This window comes from Myotis brandtii, unplaced genomic scaffold (genome assembly GCF_000412655.1).
Source record: "Myotis brandtii unplaced genomic scaffold, ASM41265v1 scaffold596, whole genome shotgun sequence".
Classification (NCBI taxonomy): domain Eukaryota; kingdom Metazoa; phylum Chordata; class Mammalia; order Chiroptera; family Vespertilionidae; genus Myotis; species Myotis brandtii.
The window spans coordinates 1,652,153-1,674,009 of record NW_005370250.1 but is presented as its reverse complement, the minus strand read 5'-3'; the positions used below and the strand labels follow the sequence as shown (position 1 = coordinate 1,674,009).

Here is a 21,857-nt window from a genome sequence, read left to right as displayed (position 1 = left end):
TGTCTTATGTCCATTAGTTATGCTTATATGCATGCATATAAGTCCTTCGGTTGATCTCTTACCCCCCTCCTTCCTGCCCCCAACCCTGGAAGATGGAATTATTTTGGGAAGATGTAGGTGTCAACGTTTATGCCGTATTATGGAAAGTATCCCGTGCAGTAGACTGTCACATCCTAACCCTTGGCATTCGGCGGCAAATGTGGCTCAGTTAATAGAGAAACAGGAAACCTAAACTGTCACACCGACTGAACTCCAGAGCGTGCCTAGGGGCTCAGCGGAGTTCAGAAAACAAGGATGCTCTTTGCAGGCTCCGAGCAGCTGTCTAATTGTGAGAAACGCTCATCTTTAGACTCAGGGGTTTAGCCTCCTCACTCTTCAAGTGTAATGACTATATAAAAAAGTCCAGGAAAGAGATGATACACAACAGCAGTTTCAAAAAGAGCAAGATCAAATGTCAAGGTCAAACATCAATGTAGAAATAGTTCATTCCTCCCCCCAAGTCTCACCACAACCTCCCTCATCTTGCCCTACATTTACAAAACTTGTGATTCTCAAGCAACATTAACTTCATCAAGGATCGGTGTATCTAAAGTGGCCTGGTTTGGGAATCAGTCGGTGATCAAATAATGTGCAGGGCAAGTGAGTCTCCTATAGGTAACACAGAATGCATTTCTTTGATTGTTTTAAAGCACTGATAGCTTGTGCTAGGTAGGAACATAAATGAGAAAATATATGTTGACATATATGTATCTACACTACGAGGCTCCTATCAACGTATAATCACATACACCTCCGTGTCTGGAGATTATAGCCTTTATTCCAAGTGTTTGGTCTAAAGGGTATCTTTAAATGTACATAGTTCCAATCTTTAGAAGAAAATTAAAGTGAATTCAAGTCTGTATTGTCTATCCTTTCTTTCTGCCTTTCTCTTCAGGTTAGCAGTTTATTTCTGCATTAATCACCCTGACAGAAGCAAGGCAACTCAATTTTCTGCTTCTGTAGGTAGGCACATCACTTTCTGTACAGCACTAGGCATGAAAAGGGCTGCAGCTAAGCTTTGGTTACTGGTGTAATTGAAATGCTATCCACACTATAGGGTGCATTAAAGTCAGATAACGGCAGTTCCTGTGGCCAATTTAAGTAGCTTGACTTCCCTGGGAAAAAAAAAATTGCCTGACAGATAAGGCAGACAAACTGGCTAATTCTCCAAGCATGTCTCTCATTGTGATCCTGGAAAAATGAGAAAAAAATGAATCACAGAACCACAAAATCAATTGACCCTCGGGTAGCTCATCAGGCAGCGAGCCTGATAAACCTAAAAGCTTTGTTAATGTCTGCCTGCCTGTATCCCACAGATAGAGCACTTTGTAAATGAACCTGCTTTGATAAATATATTAAGGAAAGCTGTGAATAAAGGCAGAGACTTCTCATTTGTAAATACAACCTCTGCTACATGGAATTAGAATGATAAAATGGAGTTCCATGTAATTAAGTTTGTATAAGGCCTGAAATCCGTGCAAATACTTTCCCTGAATTTTGAAAGAGAACTGTCAGTTCAATTAATCTGAACATCACCCCAAGAATGTACTGAACAAAATTAAGCTGCTGATAAAACCTGGGCCAGTATTTTGATAAGTAATTCCTATATCATTTCTTGGCCACTGTGATCATTTTATTTAATCCTCTGCCCCTCCTTTTCCTCAGTTACCCTCTAAGCCACATACAAAGAGGAATGGTCCATGCGCCACCACAGAAGTAATCTGTCAGATCACAAAGCTCAGAATGGGAAATTTTTTTTTCTTGTCTTAAAAAAAAATTAGGGTAAATAAATTTCTACGAGGAGATAGAAAAGAGTGGGCATCTGCATCACTCCCCAAAGCCTAGACAAAAGAAACCCTCACAGAACTGATAACTCCATGAGGACTGCACACACACACAAACCCAAACACACACACACACACACACACACACACACACACACACACACACACACACTATTTTCAGTAAGAATGACCTGACCAGAATTTGTGGTTCAATTCAAGAATTGTAAAGCATCAGAGATGGGAAAAGTGAGGGGGGAGAGGAAGAGCAAGAGAGGAGGAAAGGAAAGAAAGAGGGAGAGAGACAAAGGGGAGGGATCAATCTTACAAAAACCATTGACCTAGTTATCTTTTCCTCTCCCTACGCACAACTTTCACACCTCAGGGTACAAACACAGACATTATCCTCCTCAATTTCACTGGTTTCAGAAACAAAAAAGAAAACAATTATTTAGAAATCTCATTTTAGCCACGGGAGAAAGACATTGATTGTGGGGTCACTCACCAGTTGTTTACTTGGAGAATTGTAAGTCCCGTGTCTTGCGCTAACTGTTTCTTCTGCTCTTCGGAAGGGTACGGATGCTAATGAAAAAAACAAATGTTTTAAAAGATGCATCAGAAGTTGAGAAAGTCACTTGCTTCTAAGAATGATTTCTTTAAGTCTACGGGCTTGATTTTCCTAATCGCAGCTTTTTAATTTATTTTTATCATGTGTGGAGAACGTGGGACAGGGATCCAGAAACCACACTCGGGGGGCCAGCAGTGACAACAGGGTGCTTCAGCGACTCAGTGTCTGTCATCAGCCAGGGATGCGCGGCACTTCTGTGATGATGTTGGAATTTTGATTATCGACAATCACTTCACCTACCCTAAGGGTACTAGTTTGGGGCCTGTTTTAGGTTGCTTCCTAGAAAACCTATGGGAAGCCCTCCCTCTATGTTATCTCTGTGATATGGCTTAATTTAATCATTATTCCCTAGTTACTTTGAGGTTATTGACAGTCAAAGTTTGGAAAGTGAGATAGTATATGATCACAACAGTTCTTGGAAGCCATGGCAGCTGATTCAATTACGACAGAGTTTACTGACAGGGTATTTATGTTCGCTCGTTGGAGGGACAGTGGGAGATGCTTTCATTTTCACTGGTTACTGCTCTGGGTTAACAGGATCACACATGATGACCACACATCAAAAGGAGCCACTTATGTGCAATGCTTCTACAGACATTTTACATTGTTCCTTAAAGTGTGGCAATGAGAGAATGAAGCCATAGGTTTTATTTTTTAATTCTTTACTTTTCATCACAATTGACCAACATTTATAATGAACCATCATCAAACCACTTCCCTCTGCCATTCTGAAACCAAGGACTGTAATTGTAGAGCCGCACATGTAGGTTGGGACAGTGTACTGGCGCGGACATAATTCTAAAACATGGCTGTTAAATAGGTTCCTGCTCTAAACTCACTGGTTTTCTGAAACAAAAGAGTAAACTTTTATCCAACATATCACAGTGGTTTACAAATGAGAAATATTTAGTAATAAATATTTCCCACCAATATTGCGAGAGGGTGACATTAGGGACAACAGAGTATTCCATTCAGAGCATTCTAATCATTCCAGTGCTGGAGAGAGACAGTGTTCCAGTCATCTAAGATTTTTATTCTTCAGGTATTTCATCTTCTACAATAGTGTGCATTATCCAAAACGTGCTCAAGTACTCATTAGCAAACCCAAATGCCAGTAGGTTAAACAAAATTCCTTCTATAGCAAAAGGGGTTAACTAGATTTGTATTCCTATAGAAGCCAGGCTTTTAATATTCTGCAAATGTTAACAAAGAAAGATGATAATGTTGAGTTAATATGGGTTAAGCATAAAATGAAAATAAATTTTTCTGATTGTGAGGTGTTGACACTTTTTTGGCGAGGGCCGCCAGCCTGTTCCTGAAAGCTGTGTAATTACAGAAGGCTTTTCCCCTCCTTCCCCCTCCTGCTTTGAGCCTACCCACATTAGTAATGACCCCTTCACTGCTTCAAAAACCACTAATGGTCTTCAGCACGGGCAAGAAAAATGAACAGGATAAATTGGAATCCACAGTCAGTAATTTGCATCCTATGAGGCTGCTTTGGCCACTCACACTCATGACTGGCCATCAATCGTTGCCTGTCAGGTGCTGTACTCTGCCACCATGACAAATACTCCTCCTAACACCCTGATTCGTCCAAACAATGTAATTGTCCTCTATGCTCCTTTTGGTAATGGAGATAATGAATGACTGCACAAACAAGTAGGATTGCTCATCACAGACGCTGGGGTGGCTTCAAACTGGAAAAGGCCTAGGGTACAAATTTTAATTGACTGAAAACACAGGTTGGGGCGAAAAGGACACCATCAACAACAAAAAATCCCCAAGTCCTTCTTGTCCTGGTTTTTCCTGCCAAATCCAAGTGAGGAGCACCTTTTGACTTTTTGCCCTTCAAAGATTTTGAAAGCCTAGGTTTATAGGTTATCTGCCCCAGGGCAATCCTTTCTACAAATAACAAAAATGAAAATAAGGGCTCATCACCTGAGTGTATAGCTCTGAATTGGTACTGTCATCCGCGTGGTGTTTCTCTATGCAGTGTTTTCTTTTTTGGGTGTTTAGTCTTGCTCACTGTTGTGATGCATTTGCCCAAGACAGTTCTGACAAAATGTGGGTTGGGTGTGTGTGCGTGGGGGGGGAGGATGTGTGTGTGTGTGTGTGTGAGAGAGAGAGAGAGAGAGAGAGAGAGAGAGAGAGAGCGCACAAATACACATACTTACACACATACACAGAAAAGGTGTAGATGGCATAAGGGCTTAGGAAGCTAAGGACAGAGAAGGGTAAAAAGGTGATGTCACTAGAGAGCCAACTCATCCAAGTATGACTCTGAATTCTGATTGACTAAAAAGAATTCTTTCCACTGTTTTATTAGAAATTTAGTCAAATGACCACAAAATTACATAAACAGCGCATTTTATCTTGGGAATCCCTGAGCGGCACTTTCACTAGGAAAGTATTTTCAAATTCCACTCACAATCATTAAAAAAATTGGGTCCTTACCAAAATTCACCTTGCACAGATGGCTTTTGTGTTTAATTAATAGGGAAGACCATGATAAGTTTAACTTATTTACATGGCAGCCTGTGGTTTTTGAACATTCATGATGCTGTGGCCCTTTTACACATGAAGTGGCCGGTTGATCTGCAAGTGTTCTGGCAGACAGCCACTCCACTTCTAAAATTAAAAAAGGGATGGGGAACAATCAGCTTTCAGGGGAACTGGGATCACGGCAATGTGTTTTGGATTAATTTACAAATATATGTATATTTTTAAGGCCAAACTGTGGAACTAGAGAATGTCTACTCCATGGTCTATCATATGCATTTTTCGACTTTATTAGAACAGACATCATATTGAAATAATAAACATGGGAAGCCTTCACTCTCCTTTGATGTATATTACTAAATGTCTGACTGGCTCAAGTTTAAAATAAACTTTGGTATGTTTGCACTTGAAAACTGGAAGTAGACCACAAGCAGTAATTTGTTGTCAGTTTCCATATTCTTGGACTAAAGCTATAGTTTAGTCTATTCGCTGTTGGGGGCCAACCCACTCTGGTCCGGTGGCCCCAAGGTGGCTCAACTTACTCATAAGAACACACAGTGTAACACAATAGCGATGATGATGATTCCCTTCGTCAAGAAAGAACCTGCATAGGTCAAAGCTTTTCATATCCCTACATAACTCTAAGGCCACTGTTGAACAGAAAACGTGATTCACAAAGATCCTCTTACTCTGAATAACGGACAACTGTTCAAAAAGTTGGTAAGACATGACTCAGTGCAGATAGAAAATAATTTTAGTTGCCTTTTTAAAGACTCATTTGAAAGTAGATATTATTTTTATTCAAGATACTGACTTTGGGTGGGTAAAGGGGATCAAATATATAGTGATGAATGGAAACTGGATTTCTGGTGGTGAGCATGCTAGAGTCTATACAGATATCAAAGTATAATGCTGTACAGCTGAAGCTTATACAATGTTATTAATGATGTTACTTCAGCTAAAATGGAAACACTGACCTTAGGCCTTCTTCTTTACCCCCAGCTCGCCCCTTTTAGGGTTAACTTGGTTTAGCAAGTGCCTGGAATTAGATCTATAATCTATAATAATAAAAGTGTAGTATGCTAATTAGACTGGATATCCTTCCAAATGACCTTCTGGACAAAGCTGGCTGTTGGAGGGAAGCCCGGGTCCCGGGTGCCAGAGGGAAGGCGGTGCCGGCCGCCGGGGGAAGGAAGGCCTACTCTTGCACAAATTTCATGCACTGGGCCTCTAGTATCCTTATAATACATCAGTGCAACAGTGTTTGGGTGAAACCACTTAATGGTGATTTTTGTTTGTGATTAACCCTTCTCCAATGATTTCCAAAGTGGAACCGATTTATCATAAATTTTATTCCATGTTGAAAAAATTTATGCTGACATATAAAAATATTTCAAGTGATACTTTTAATCATCTCATGAGTGAGAAGTACAAAATAAATTGTAAAAGATAGTATTTGGAAGGATAAAAAATTGGGAATACCCTAAATTCTTTCAACTGGATCACAGTTAAATAAAATGTGAGGTGTTCATGAAAAGGTATCCCCATATATTGTTGAGTGAAAAAAGCAAACTGTAGAACTCTAAGTATTACCAATTCATAGACTAGGTAAACAGATAAAGATACAAACAAATAAATAAAATTTAACATACACATATCTACAGTTGTAGTGCAAGGAAAAGATCTAGAAAAAATACACACTGAATAATGGCCCATGATGTGTAGAGCATAGGGGTGGAGGCTTTTACTTTTTGTTTATATCCTCATATTTTCTCTGCATGTGTATTGCTTTTAACATTTTTTTAAAAATCCAATATAAATTTTAAAAATATAGTTAATTTATTGTCATTGTAAATAATTTATATATTCCACAGTTTTTTTTTAAAAAAAATAGCAATTTAACATTTTTGTGCAATGAGATATTCTCTTTCACTGGATGTTTTTATTTTTATTTGTTATTTTTAAAAATATTTTTATATTTATTTCAGAGAGGAAGGGAGAGGGAGATAGAAACATCAATTGGGGATGGAGCCTGCAACCCGGGCATGTGCCTTGACCAGAAATTGAACCCTGACCTCCTGGTTCATAGGTCAACGCTCAACTTCTGAGCCATGCTGGCCGGGCTCACTGGATATTTTTAAAAGTAGGATGTCGCTAGGGTAAGTCTTGCCTCTTAAGTTACTGCCCTACCCTCTGAGTTGGACTTAGGTGCTGGTCTATAACATCTACTAGATAAACTCTTTGAAGAACAATGTGCGACCTGTCAAATTAATCCTGTGGTGATGTAATATAATCATTAAGACAAATGATTGAGTAGCTTGTTGGGAAGGAGCTTAGTTTGAGCAAATACTTGGAAGCTGAGTATTATGAGTACCTCTTCTTTTTCTTCACTCCCCTCCAAGATACCATATATTTTATACAGTTAATCCAGGTGACCTTGATTTTGAGGATGCCCCTGAGAGTAAATTTCAGTATGTTTCTTGTGTAAAAAACCCTCTATGCAATTTCCCTCAGATGGACAAGGAACCATACTGGGCAAATATCACTCATTGCTTTAGGGCCATGCTTACTGAGCAGGTACAAGGAGATGAGGACCCTGATTTCTGGAATGTCAAATGTATTCCATGGTGCTGGATTTAATAAAATTCCTATGCTATGACTAGAATGTATACTACAAATGAAATTTGAAGAAAACAAGAAAGATTAAGATATTTTGAACCCATCATATTCTCATATTTGGAGTATTTAAATATCTTTACTAAGTGTAACTTCCTAAAGGTAAAATCTTGGGTTTTAAAACTTTTGTATTTCCTCCCTACTCTGTTGCAGTGTCTCTAAGTGTATGTAGAAAGAACAGGAGGGGGGAAGAGACATAAGTGCTCATTAAAGCTTTGTCAGTGATTCTGTCGACTTTAACAAGACCTCGTTGCTACAACAGTAAATTTAAGAGATTAACGAAGCTATGCATGGGTTATAAAATATCTATACAGATTACAACAATAAGTTTGTGATGGTTAATTCTGAATCTTACTCACACACACACACAAACACCCTCTCAAGTTATTTGAGTTTCTAATCACTCCTCAGGATGCACTCAAAACCCTTCGCTCTTCTAGTGCCAAGCTAACTTCCTGTTCATGCCTGAAGTACTTCTACAGGCACTATGATGTATCTCTTGCGTTGTGTTAGTATTGGTAAATCTTTGCATTTTCTGGGTGTCTTCTCCTTGTCTCTAGCTCTTGCGATCAGAAGCACAAAGTATTAGAGTCAAAAGGTCTTTAGAGGGAACCTTGGCCTGGGACCTAATTTATGTAGGCAAGGAAACCAAGATTTAAAAAGTTAAGTCACATATGCCAGATTGTAGAAATAGGCAGTGATGAGCGCTGAGACAACCACCTGCTCCCCTGACACTTATGGAGGGCTTTCCCCCTCAAACATTATGTTTCTCACTGAAGAAGCATTTCCCTTTGCTTTTGGTAATAGTACCCTGATTTTACTTTCAGAATGTGCTCAGGGGTGGCCAAGGGACCCAGGCGCCTACAGCAGGGGTCCTCAAACTTTTTAAACAGGGGGCCAGTTCACTGTCCCTCAGACCGTTGGAGGGCCGGACTATAGTTTTAAAAAAAAACTATGAACAAATTCCTATGCACACTGCACATATCTTATTTTGAAGTAAAAAAACAAAACGGGAACAAATACAATATTTGTATTTGCATGTGGCCCGCGGGCCGTAGTTTGAGGACCCCTGATATAGAGAATAAATCCCTGATATCATTTCTGCACTTGGATCCAGCTTTACCTAAAACCACTTACTTGAGCCAATAAATTAGTCCTAATATACATGGCACAATTTAGATTACCTGGAATTTTCTCAGCTTATTCCTTTCCTGCCTTTAGCTAAAAATGACTGATTATTGTTATAAAAGAAAAGAAAAGAAGGATGATGATGAGGAGGAAAATGAGAAGGAGGAAGAGGGAAAGAGGAATGAAATGAACCATTCTGGCTTAATCTATACCTACAGACTCTGATCAAGCATGGCAAAAATCTTGAGAATTTGGGACTAAAAATAAAGTTTCTTAGAGTTGTGATCCCAACAGATTCAAAACAAAACAAAACAAAACAAAACAAACAAACAAAACACCTAACTTGGAAGATAGAGTTTTTAAGCATACAATGCATATAGGATTGTGAACATTTTGTATCTAAATTAGAAAAGTAAAATATAAGGTAGTATTTATAATGTTTCTTAAAATAACCATATAGAGAGTAAATTTCAGTATGTTTCTTGTGTAAAGTTAAAATCTTAAGGGAGATGAATGTAAGTTAACTGACGAAAATACCCGAGAAACACACTTAGATTCAAAACCCTTACAGAAACCAAAGGCCGTGATAATATAACATGACACAAAAGTTGTTGCAATCATCTGACTAATTTAGGGTTCTTTGATTTTTGGTAACATTCTCAACTGCTGATGAAAAGTATGTGTCAAAAATTGTGTGATCACCACAGTGCCTTCTATTTCCATGATTCTGGCATGTCCATCACGGCCAGTCCAAACCCTCCCCACCAGAAGTAGTTGCTCCCCCCCACCCACAAATTCCACAATGTTTTCTCTCCTCCTCTCTTGTGCTTTCATTCACTCCACATAGTTATTTATGTATATATGTGCACATGTATGATAAGCCCCACTGCCAAGTCATTTGAGGACAAAGTTGAAGACTAACTTTGAACTCCCTACAGCACTTAACACAGTGTTTCTTCTATAATAGGAATAATACTTGTTTGTGAATGCATCATTTCTGAAATTGATAGTTTCCTCTTAGAAAGAGCTGATAGTGCCTTGTATATGATGAATAAATATCCAGATAAAAATGGAAAAATTCAGACAGTCATTTAACTGTTTTCCAACACAATATTTGGATATGTGGAAACATCTACTGGATTTTTCACTTTTCATCCAGATGTTTGGTGTCAGCAAAACCAATATTTCAGATTCAAATTAGTTAGTTGGGTTGTTGTTTTTTTTTAAATGCCAGATGTATATTTGAGAGGAAGAAATGTGGCTATTTCAGGAAATTCATTTCCATTTGAGTTCACATGGAAGCAGATTGAATTATAACAATCACATCTTTTAAAATCAGAAGAGGTTTGAGAGATTTTAGTAATAGGCAGACCCTAAGAGATTAGCATGTTTGGGTGATATTTAGAATCAGGGTAGGAAGAACTCATTAAAAAGAGTAAAGAAAAACACACATCTCTGCAGATAGGCTAAAGGAATACTGAGTGAGCCTAATGGATTACTGTACAGAGATTTTTAAGAACAGTTATTAAATTTATTATTATCAAGATATAGGTAATACCTTAACCAATAAAGAAATTTAAAAAAAAGAAAAAAAAGATATAGGTTAAAAAAAAAAAGGAGAGGAATTTCTATGAAACCAGTGGCTGAAAGGAAAAAACTAAGTGTCTTAGGACAAAGGAGAAACATTTTTTTGCATCTGCAAGGAGAAATATTTTGTACACATGTTCTAAAGGTACAGAGGGCGTTCATGTGGGCAGGAGTGATGAAATTAAGTGAAGGTCAGATACCATTAACACTCATTCTACTTTTAAACTTCCAAAAATCAGATCAAATTAGAAAACACTTGCAGAAAGGAGTCAGAATTTTAAGCACAATAGTCCCCTATGGTTTCAATTACTATTAGCCATGGTCAACCTCGATCCAAAAATTATTAAGCAGAAAATTGCAGGAATAAAAATTCATAAATTTAAATTGCATGTCATTCTGAGTATCTCACTTCATCTCATCATATAGGCATTGCATCATCTTACATCATCACAAGAAGGGTGAGCACTTACAATACAATAAGATATTTTGAGAGAGAGACCACATTCACATAATTTTTGTTACAGCATACTGTTATACTGTTCTATGTTATTATGAGTTATTACTGTTAATCTCTTACTGTGCCTAATTTATAAATTGAACTTTATCATGCATATGTAGGCACAGGAAAAACAAACAAACAGCATATATAGAACTGGGTTCTCTCTGCAGTTTCAGGCATCCACTGGGGGTCTTGGAACACATCCCCTGCAGATAAGGGGAGGGGGACTAGTGTAATTATTGTAATTATTTTCCTATCGACGGAGACTTTAAAGCTGAGCAAACTCTTATTTCGAAAATAATAAAAATATATTCCTAAGGCTAGAGACGATAATGTTATTTAACATTTGTTAGGACACTCCCATGAGCTGCTTGGCCATGCGTGTTATGCTGCCTACGTGGCTAATGGGTAATCTTACCAAATGAGCCAAAGGCCACAAATAAGGCCTTGACTCATTTAACAATCATTTCACATTTCCACACTATGACCAAATTAATATTTTATGGGGCCACTCAGTTCTACGGCCAGACCACTTTTCTAAAAAATTGGATTTTGTGCTTATTTATTTTATGGGTCATTTGTTGAAATAGATTTCAAAACAGGTTTAAGCTATTTAGATTTTTCAGTGAAGTGCAGAAGAAAAACTCACAGACTCAGATTTTTCGAACTAGAAAGGACATTAGAGTTCATCTAATGCAAACTTTCTCCCTTTACGTCTCACGAAGCTGAGGCCAACTGAGATGATGTGGCTTGCTCAGACTGAGTTGGCTTCCTGCTTTTTTAAGATGACTGATTTTCCCAGCAAGAAGAAATTTCACACGTATAATTTCAAAGAGCACTTCTTATGGAGCCAGTTATTTCTACCTATGAATTAGAGATACCAATAGCCAGATTTTATCCTGTAAAAGTTACTGAACATCCATATCCTATATATTCCTAGGTCACCCTATATTTTCCCCCTTTGCCATGCTGCATTGCAAATACGTTGCACGTTTGCCTATCTCTCTGCTTAGGTTCTATGCTCCTTGAGAGCAAAGACTGGCTATTCCACATTTTATTTCCAGAATTTAGTTCATTAGGCATGCAAGAATTACCAATAAACGCATGTTGAATTAATCAAGTTTGAGACTGTAAACAGGTGAATTCTTTGTGTCCTAAAAATACTATTTTGAAATGAAAGAAAGGGAAGCTGGTTGAGGTGAAAGCTAGATAGCAAATGAGAAGGGAGATTTAAGGAAAGAGACACTCAAAGAGGCAGGTAATACCAACCTCTTACCCATGTCAAGCATGAAACAGTGAAAATCAGCTATTATTTTAAAAAAGATTAAAATTTTATATATGTGCAAAACAGTAGAAGTAGGCAAATTCAGAAATAAGCATGAAGAAATAAGCATGTGAGACTTTTTTTTATTAACATTTCATTTCTCCCTGTTAAAAAGGCTAAGGGGTTGCTTGAAAACAAGGATTGAAGTATGTGGTAGAGAGTTATATAATGTCTAGACAACTAAGATACTTGTATCTAATCTTATGACAACAATCCTACTTAACAGGTTCAGACACAGTGCCATAGGAGACTGAGTTAGAAGGAAATGAGGATTAGCAATTAGTCCCTTACATTTCTTTAATAACATAAAAAACAACAACACCCATCTGGACAAGAAAATGTGGGGTACATGTTAAAATATTATTAATCAAATTTGCAAGCTATAATAAATAATTCCAGCATGTTTAGTCAGTTTTATTTGCATGAACTATGCTATCAGTAATTTTGTCTGATTTACTTTAAGAATGCACTGAAAGTCCAATTTGACAAAAAAAAAAAAAAAAGGCTAACCGATTTAAAGAGGAAGGGGGTTGTTTAAAGAAACTGAAGGTTATCTTTTTTTTTTTCACAAAGGTTATTATCTCTAGAGTAAGCAATGGAAATGTGGATATTATCTTCTTTGCTCATCTCAGAATACAGGATAAGAGCATGGGGCTAATGATAAGTTAAAAGTCATAAAAGTAAGAAGGAAGCAGCTGTAAACTAATGACTGCTTGTGCTGGGCAGCAGTGGTGAAAAAGGGAACTGGACAGTGACTGACCACGCCTTGCACCATCGTTGAAGGGTTGAAGGTTTCAATCAGGGTGGCTGCTCTCATGAAGCAACTCCTTAGGAAGAGCTCGTTCTCTCATTTTACAGTTCACCCAGGGGAAAACTCTAAGCTGGAAAATGCTAGCATTAGGAACTTTGTTTAGAGTTACAAATTGGCTTCTTTTTCTGACACATACAGAGCTTCTTTTTGCATATAAGTGAGCACTAGATACAACTATGTCCTTACATGTATACTCTGAAAAAGGGAGGGTATGCTGAAAAACTTGACTTTTTTTCCTGTTTAATTATAGTGTCACGGTCTTAAAATGTTTTGGGATTTATCTCATTTTTTAAAGAAGTTTAAATGGCAATTTTTAAAATTTTAATATTATTTTTACATTTTATTTATTTTTTCCGTCATCATTAATTCCCTGTATGCTCTCTTCTACCTCCACCCCCTGCCCCTACAATTACCACACTGCTGTCCATGTCCATGAATTTTCTTTTTTTACTCAATCCCTCCTCCAACACTCCCTCTACCAGAGCCTGCTCTTCATCTATGAGTCTGATTTTTAAAAACATGGGAGAAAGATCTTTATCAGTTTGTTCACAAAACATGAAAAAGTAAGACAAAGATATTACCCAAGTGTTTGCCTTAGCTATCCACTGTACCAGTAAATAAAGCATCCAATTGATACCATAATAATAATTTTTTTAAAAAAACCTCTTAACCAGGCCATCAGAAAGGTCAGTTAGCAGTATTTATTTTGGAATTCCCCACAGTTTTATCTTATCTATTTGTTTTTCCTTCCCTTTTTTAGAGCAGGCTGTTTAGTGAAAGTTAACCAAATCAAGATGGAGACAGACCGAGGTACTGCCATAATCTTTATCTATCTCTGTGAATGTACCGGCCCTGTTACTATTTTACCTAAGCTTTAAAACACACAGATACTTTAAATATAGAGTGTTTCTAAGTAGATAAAAAAAATTACTTTGTGAGTTCACAATTCTATTATGAGCAAACCACCTCATCAATAAGAAGACCTTCAAAATGTCTTTTCAACATACCCATGGACAGGCATGTCTCTTCTGGATTAAGCATGTAAGACGATAAACTACCCAATCCATGTCATAACCAAACAAAATGTGAAAGTATACATATGCACATGAAAATATATGTTTTCATGAGTCTGGATATCTACTGACTAAACATTCATTAATTAAAGATGAAAATGATTAAATATTGAAATATCAAGTCATTGGATAGCATTTAACCTCTTACCACCATAATTAAATGCTATGCTGAGTTAATCTAAGTAAATTAGAATTGTATGAACTAAAACAAAATATGCACACAAAAATTAAAGGTTTTCATGGCAAAACAATAAGGATATATGCTAATATATGTTTATAGCTTATTTAAATGTTAGTACGTGGCTATTTTCTTCCTAATTTGGACAGCAAATCGGAAAATACTGATAAAAGGCTCCTCTCAGCTTGGGCAGCCAAGCTGACCTCGGCAGAAAGTGCTCTCATTACTTCTCCACTGGGTTCTCGTCTACTTATCAACTTGGACCAAAGACAGATAAATAATGAGGAACATATTAAAAATATGACGGAAATTACTGCACTGGTCATCTTTCTTCAGTCCATTAAGTGGTAAGATTTTATAGAAAGCAATAGCTACCTCTTATTCCCTGGGATATTAGAAAATGGTCATATATCTTTCCATACTTACAAAGAAATAATCCTATTTCTGCATGAAAATATTCCTTGCAAAGATTTAAGAAGCCCTGAAGATGGTGTCTTCACAAAAACTGGACTTTAAGAGGACAAACCTTAAAGTAGCTGAGGCCAACTGGAACAAACCAGCATGGCCAGCATTTGTTTTACTAGTTGAGCATCTGTTCTGATGGTTGGAGACTGTCAAAAAGTTTGGACATCACATGTGCTTTTTCTATGATGGACAGAGACCTCTAACATTTTTGATACCTGCCTAGTATGTTGTATCTTTGGCAGACGAACTTATGTTTGACCCACATTCCACCATAATACAAACAGCAACTGGTGAGTAGACCAGTTAACCATAGAGACTGCTAAGTTTTTCATCTATTTAAAGTCTGAAGGGTAGCTTCACTATTCGTGTGTTACTAACTGAATCATATGCATTATTTAACTACTTAAATAATTTAACTACTCTTATTGGAGTAATTAGAAATATACCCTCATGCAACATAAGCTGAGTGGGTTTAGTTCTCTAAGAAGTTAGCAAAACACTTAAGGATTGCCACATGGCGAGCAGTAAGCCCCAAATGGCCTTTAGATTCCAGCAGAAAATCATTAAGTAAATCCAAGGTATTCTTTGTATGTATCCACCCTAAAAGTATTGATGATGCTTTATCTAAATAAGGACATTTTCTTAGAAAAGGTAAGAGAGGAAAGTTTTTGGCAAGAGGTAAATAGGAGGAACAAAAAGAAATCTCAAGAGGCCAAAAGTGTGTATAACAATCACCATCCAACTCATGGCTCTAACTCCCCACGTAAGACCATGACTTGGATTTGATCTGGATATCGGAGGAAACCAGACTGACAATTTCCTCCTTCACACAGTCCCAGCCGACAATCAGCATCCACTCAGTGTCAAATCTGCCCTGGCAGAAACTAAGGGAAGACTTTTTCAGTCCAGGTGTTTGAACATTGAGAGTTTTCCTACTGTGTACAATACAAGAAGGAAATTCAGAAAGACATATATAACCATCTATTCTATAAAGTCTTCATCTTTTTTTCAGACCTAACCAGACAATTTTGAAATCCCCTGGGAACATACTGTTATAAGGAAGAAATAAGCTTATGTGCATTTTTACCATAGTGATAGGTGTTTAATCCTATAAACACTGATGAATAGCTGTCAGGTCCTGGGCTAGATATGTTCTGAGACAGGTGTCTGGAGCAACGGACCAACAGTAATAATGAGGTTGGTATCCTGGCATTTGACTGGTTGCGCTCTGTTTTCTTCCTTAACCTTCGGAACACATTCTCCCTTTTCATTTTTAGTGATGGGAATGCTAAGGGTGTGATAGAACCTAGAAGCACCCTCTGGAGACATTACTTTAACTTCTTGGACATTTGGGAATACAATTCGTAGTAAGTATAAATACCCTAAATTGAATTACGAAGGGAGTTTGCTATTTGCTGAAGTGAGTTCTGTCACAAGATAAATGAACGTTCTCACAAAGCAATGAATGCCCCAGTGGACTAATGCTCTTGTAATTTTTTAATGAACAAATTTAGATGAGCACAGGAAATGTCAAATGAAACATTCTGATGGATTTATTAATAAGCACTTGAATTTTCACTTCTGTGTTTTGTTCCCTGCTGTATGCCCCGCTTCTAGAAAAGGGCTTGGGAGAGCAGTATAAGCTCAATAAGTATTTGGTAAATGAATAAATGAATGACTACTTTTCAATGCTGGGCTTGAGAGTGAAGCATGGAGTCTCTTATTGCAAGAGCATGAGGGAAGCAGGAGAAATGTCAGTGTTTAGGCTTTTCCCTCCTCACATGAGTAGTTAGAACCACCTAGTTGCGAGGAGGCTAATGGCAAGGGAGGGAAAGTTTCCTCATGTCCCAGATTTAAAAGCATACCCTCTATCAATTTATTTACACTCTTGAAAATCTGAACTGTTTTCCCCCCACGCTCTTATTGCAAGAGCATGAGGGAAGCAGGAGAAATGTCAGTGTTTAGGCTTTTCCCTCCTCACATGAGTAGTTAGAACCACCTAGTTGCGAGGAGGCTAATGGCAAGGGAGGGAAAGTTTCCTCATGTCCCAGATTTAAAAGCATACCCTCTATCAATTTATTTACACTCTTGAAAATCTGAACTGTTTTCCCCCCTCCACAATGAATTATATATTCCTAGGCCCATACTATGATATAGGGGGAAAACCTGTAGAAAGCCCCACAGAACCTATAACAATAGTCTGGGCAGAAGTATATGACTGTCACACTGAGGCAGGAACACTTTCCATGATTTCATACCCTAGTGGATAAACATTTGAATTTAAAAGTGTGGGTACATTTTGGAAACCCTCATCTGACTCAGGAAACACATGTGCTATGGTGCCATTGGGTCATACTTCAGGTGGAGCCCTGGGAAATTTTTTGGAAAATAATGGTAGAAATAGGTTGGAAGGAGAGAGATAGAACACATAAATCTATTAGCAATTGCATTTATAGCTCTTTCCGCCTGTCCTTTTCAAAGCGTTTTTCTAATATTAGCCGCTAAAGTTCTAAGTGCACATGGCTCAGACCCATTGTCTCATCTCACTTGATAAAGGTAAAGAACTGAGTGCAGGAAGCACAAGTGACTTATTGCTTGGTTGTGATCCAGGCAGAGTCAAAGGCAAGAAAGGCCAATTTATAGAGAGAAATAATCCCGTGATGTTGGCAAGATTTGATGAATGATATGAGGTCTACAGTTGCCATCAAAATCATGCAACACAATGAATTTCGAAGGTACTTGTTTGTGTTTCACCTACCCAGAATGATACTTTAGTTTAACTAAACTCACTGCAGAATGTGACATTACAGTGCCTGCTCAGGGCCAAGATAAATAAATGGCCTACATCATTTAACAGAATTGTCCAAAGATATTAATAGCCATCATTTTTTTAGGATGAGTGTAACAGTCCGAAATAGTTTCACCATTAGGTCAGTTATTTTAAATACATATGTGCTTCCCACTAGAACATAAGCTCCTTGAGGGCAGGGAGCTTGAAAGAAACAATTAGAAAATCTTTCGCTGAGTAAATATTGTCTCTGCCCAGGCAGGCTACACTTGCATTTGTATAAGACAGTTAGAAATCTGGAAGCTCCTAATGGCTAATGGCTAATGGCTGCAACACACTGTGATAATGACTAAGAGACTAGTTACTTAAGTGAGAAAAGGGTTTGGCAAATCCAAGGAAAAAGGAGCTCACGGTATTCAAGCAGAAAACAACAACAACAAAAAACCCTTATAAAGAAATTCAGGCCATATTTCATGAGGGGAAGAAGAAACTAAAAAAAATTTAAGAGACAAAACCCATCTATACAAATTAGAATAAAATATGCACAAATCTCCGGAGAAACTCTATTATATCACAATTAATGCAGAGACTGCAATCATGCCAGACTAATTTCAATAGATTCCAAGTTTTGAACAGTTCCTAGACTATCCAAGTGGGAATTTGGCCAGGATTCTGGGGTTAATAATTCATTTTGAGAAAGGCTAATTCCTTGGGAGGCAGCCCACTCTGCAGGCGGAAACATTTGGCCCATGTGAGCAAATTTGCTCCTCAAGATCACCCTCTGTTAGCTCCACAAGACACCTTTTTTGGGGTGGGGTGTCAGTTTACTTTCTCATACATGTAGAAATATTTACCATGTTTTCAACAAATATGTATTAATGTCAGAGAAATGGTTCAAGCATATACATTGAGATGTTTGGATTCTTAAAGAATAGTTTTTACAGCAACTTTTAATTACCATAATTTGAGAATAGTATTGTCAGAAGAGTACTGTGGCAAAATATATGACCTCTGCAGTCAGACAGTCCTGGCTTTTCATCGCTGAACGGATTAGTAACTGCAAGACTCTGAAGGGGGTACTGAATCACCCTAGGACTAAGGTTCTTCATTCATAAAATAGGAAAATTAATGGTGCTTACTTCACAGGGGTCTTCTGAGGTTTAACTAAGTCACTAATTAATTGAACTAACAGTTGCTGAGTGTCAGAAACTATTACAGGCACTGGGAATACAGCAGTAAATGGAAGGAACAAATCCCTGACCTCATGAAACTTATATTCTGATAGGGATATAGGAAATAGACAAAAAATATACATAATCTGTCTGGAGGTGATAAGTTTTATGAACACTTCCTGAAGGTCACCTCTGTACTGAGATAGTGTGACTGGGAATGCTGGTGGTGTACTAACAGGGTGCCTGGCAGATAACAATCAAGCACATAACACAGAGTAACTAAGTATTCACACAGGGTAAAATAAAAATCCTTCATTGTTTCCATTTCTCTGCCACATAGCTGGAGCCTTCCACATGCATCCTGCCACCCTCACATAGCTGATTCCTAACCAATACCGTAATATGTTTTATATGCTCATAAGTATCATCAGTGTTTCTAAATACAAGTGTTTTCTGTGATGCGTGGTTATTCAGCATCTTATATGTCTACTAGAGGCCCGGTGCACGAATTCGTGCACGGGGTGGGATCCCTCAGCCTGGCCAGCCTGGCAGGGCCGCCCGTGGGGAGGGACTGCGGGAGGTTGGCTGTGGGATCATACTGACCACAAGGGGGCAGCTCCTGCACTGAGCGTCTGCCCCCTGGTGGTCAGTGTGTGTCATCGCAACCAGTCATTCCGGTCGTTCGGTTGTAATGGTCGCTTAGGCTTATATATATATAGATTAATGGGTCTTAGAAGTATTTGTTCTTTCAAGGCACTTTGGTTAAATAAGGTGAGAGACCGTGCAAATAGAGTCTTTATGGGGCATGTGTAGTAGGGAAATGAATTAGCACAGAATCCTTTATGTTTTTCCCAGGAACGCCAGAATTTGGGTGTTACTTCATACTGAGCCAATTTGGAAGAGAACCTTTCATGGGTCTTCGTCTGTAAAACGGATTACAATTCAGCCCCAGCAATCACCAGCAGCACCCACACAAGATACCACAGCAATCATTCACACCTTTCCCCAAGCCCTCATGGCTCCATGTCACCAATAAAACAGATTCTGGCCTGCATTAGAAACCATTCACAACCTGCCCCCACCAATCTTTCCCAACTTGTATCCCACTGCTCTACAACACGTATGTAAAATCCTAACCGAACCACACTGGCTTTTTTTTATCCACTTTATTCCTATATCATTGCCATCAAAACACTTCCCATCTTATAGATATTTCAAATGCTCATCATTATTTTGGCCTCTCCTTTCATTTTTATACACAAGGACACCTATGTTGCACAGCCCCTCAGTACCTCTCTTCTCCATGAATTGGGCACAACCATGTGACTAGTTCTAGACCCGTGGTTGGCAAACTGTGGCTCTTTGGCCCCTTGAGTGTGGCTCTTCCTAAGCCTTAGGAGTACCCTAATTAAGTTAATAACAGTGTACCTACCTATATAGTTTAAGTTTAAAAAATTTGGCTCTCAAAGGAAATTTCAATCGTTGTACTGTTGATATTTGGCTCTGTCGACTAATGAGTTTGCCGACCACTGTTCTAGACAAATGACTACGGTAAAAGGGACCTGTGCCATTTGGGGGCTGAAGAATTCACCTGAGGATGTGAACCTCCCAGACCCTCTCCCTTGCTGCTATAGTTATGGGGTCCTTGTTGAGACAGAGGTGCTACCAGGTGGAAGAAACCTGGTATGCTAAGGACAGCTGCCTCAGCGAGCAGCGTGAACTCATCATCGACCTTGTGTGCCTAAGGAACAAATTCTTATTACGTGAAGCCACTGAGATGTCTGCACTACTTGTCGAAGTGGCATAGTATAAAGCCAATTCTGACTGATACACCATTCTTCAAGAATTTCTTTGATCATAACTTCGAAGTGATTCTTTCTCTTTTCCTAAAAAAAAAAAATTATATAAAAAAACATTCTTTTAGTTGCTGATAAATAATCGCTTTGTGGGAAGAATCAGTTGTATTGAAAAGGATCTTTGATACGTGTGGGGGATGGGAGATGGGGGTGAAATAGATCTCCCAGGCTTGGTTTCTAGTGGCAGCCAAGTTTCTTGTCAAAACCGGCAGCTACTCAGCCTAATAAAGGGCTGACAAGCCGTGTTGAGAGCTGCCCAGGAGAAGAGATGGAGCGATAAGTAAGGTTAAGAGGGGATATTTGGGCATGAGATAGGTATAAAGGGAATTTTTCAAGTAACCTGTGTGCTGTGTGATGTGACACCTGCCCATGTCACTACAAATCTTCAATAAAACTAGAGAATTCAAAAACTCTCTTATAGGGTTGAATTTATTTTATTATTATTATTATTATTATTTTAATAATTTTAATCATTTTTTTGAGGAAGCTGATGAAGTGGCTGAGTTTTGCATCGTTTGTGTAGGTTTAAAACAGATTCCTGTGTGTGGTCAAAGGAATTGGCTGATATGTGGGTTACACTTCATTTATATTCTCAAGCCAGAGAGAGCATGTGGTGCCTTGCATTACAGATACAGTAAGTTCCTCAACAAAAGGAACCTTATTCCACACCTTTCTTTATTCTGCCTGTGCCGAGCTCAAAATGTCATAGAGGAGTTCCCAGTGAAATGCATCAACTGAATGAATGACTGCTAATGGATCAAAAACGATCCTCTTCATCAGTCCTCCTATACTTACCCTTTTATTTTGTTTTCATGCTAGAGGCATTTAAGAATATTCTATAATATTTTAGTCATGTTAATTTGTAAAGGTAGTAATTTTTCAATCTTCATCAGCACAACCTTGCTAATTAGACACGGTTGCATTCTTCTCTTAGTCTGCACTCTCAACTGCATTTAATTATCTGAATTTTCTCAGTAGAAAGAGAGAACTTCCTCAAAGGGTGAGAACTGGGAGGAAATGTAGATAAAAATGCATTTCACGATCTCACTTCCAGTTTATCTTCTCTGTCATCAACATTGACGTCCTGCTCTTGTCTCTTTAGCAAACCACATGACATTTGAGAATCTTCTCTACTGAACACATTTCAGAACCATCTGGAACACCTTCCTCCCTTCCTTCTCTCCACCTCCCCAATCGTCCGTCCTTTCCTTCAACTATGAAAATGCTTTTTCCTCCTTTGGCTTCCTCTTCTTATGTTTTGGAGCTCTTACATTTCATCTTAATTCTTTGGTTACTTGCAGGTATTACACACAGGATAGTCGGAAATAAATACTTGGAGATAAGCCATCTGTG

At 38.2% G+C, this 21,857-nt stretch overlaps 1 protein-coding gene across 9 annotated transcripts in view; it reads right to left on the bottom strand.

Moving 5' to 3' along the window:
* MEIS2 (Meis homeobox 2) overlaps window positions 1-21,857 on the bottom strand; it is a 205,229-nt gene that overhangs the window by 58,732 nt on the left and 124,640 nt on the right. For all 9 annotated transcript variants that reach the window (XM_005879354.2, XM_005879355.2, XM_005879357.2 and 6 more), the window contains one exon: window positions 2,326-2,402. In XM_005879354.2, coding sequence (XP_005879416.1) covers window positions 2,326-2,402 — 77 coding nt within the window. The remainder of the gene's footprint in view (window positions 1-2,325; window positions 2,403-21,857) is intronic.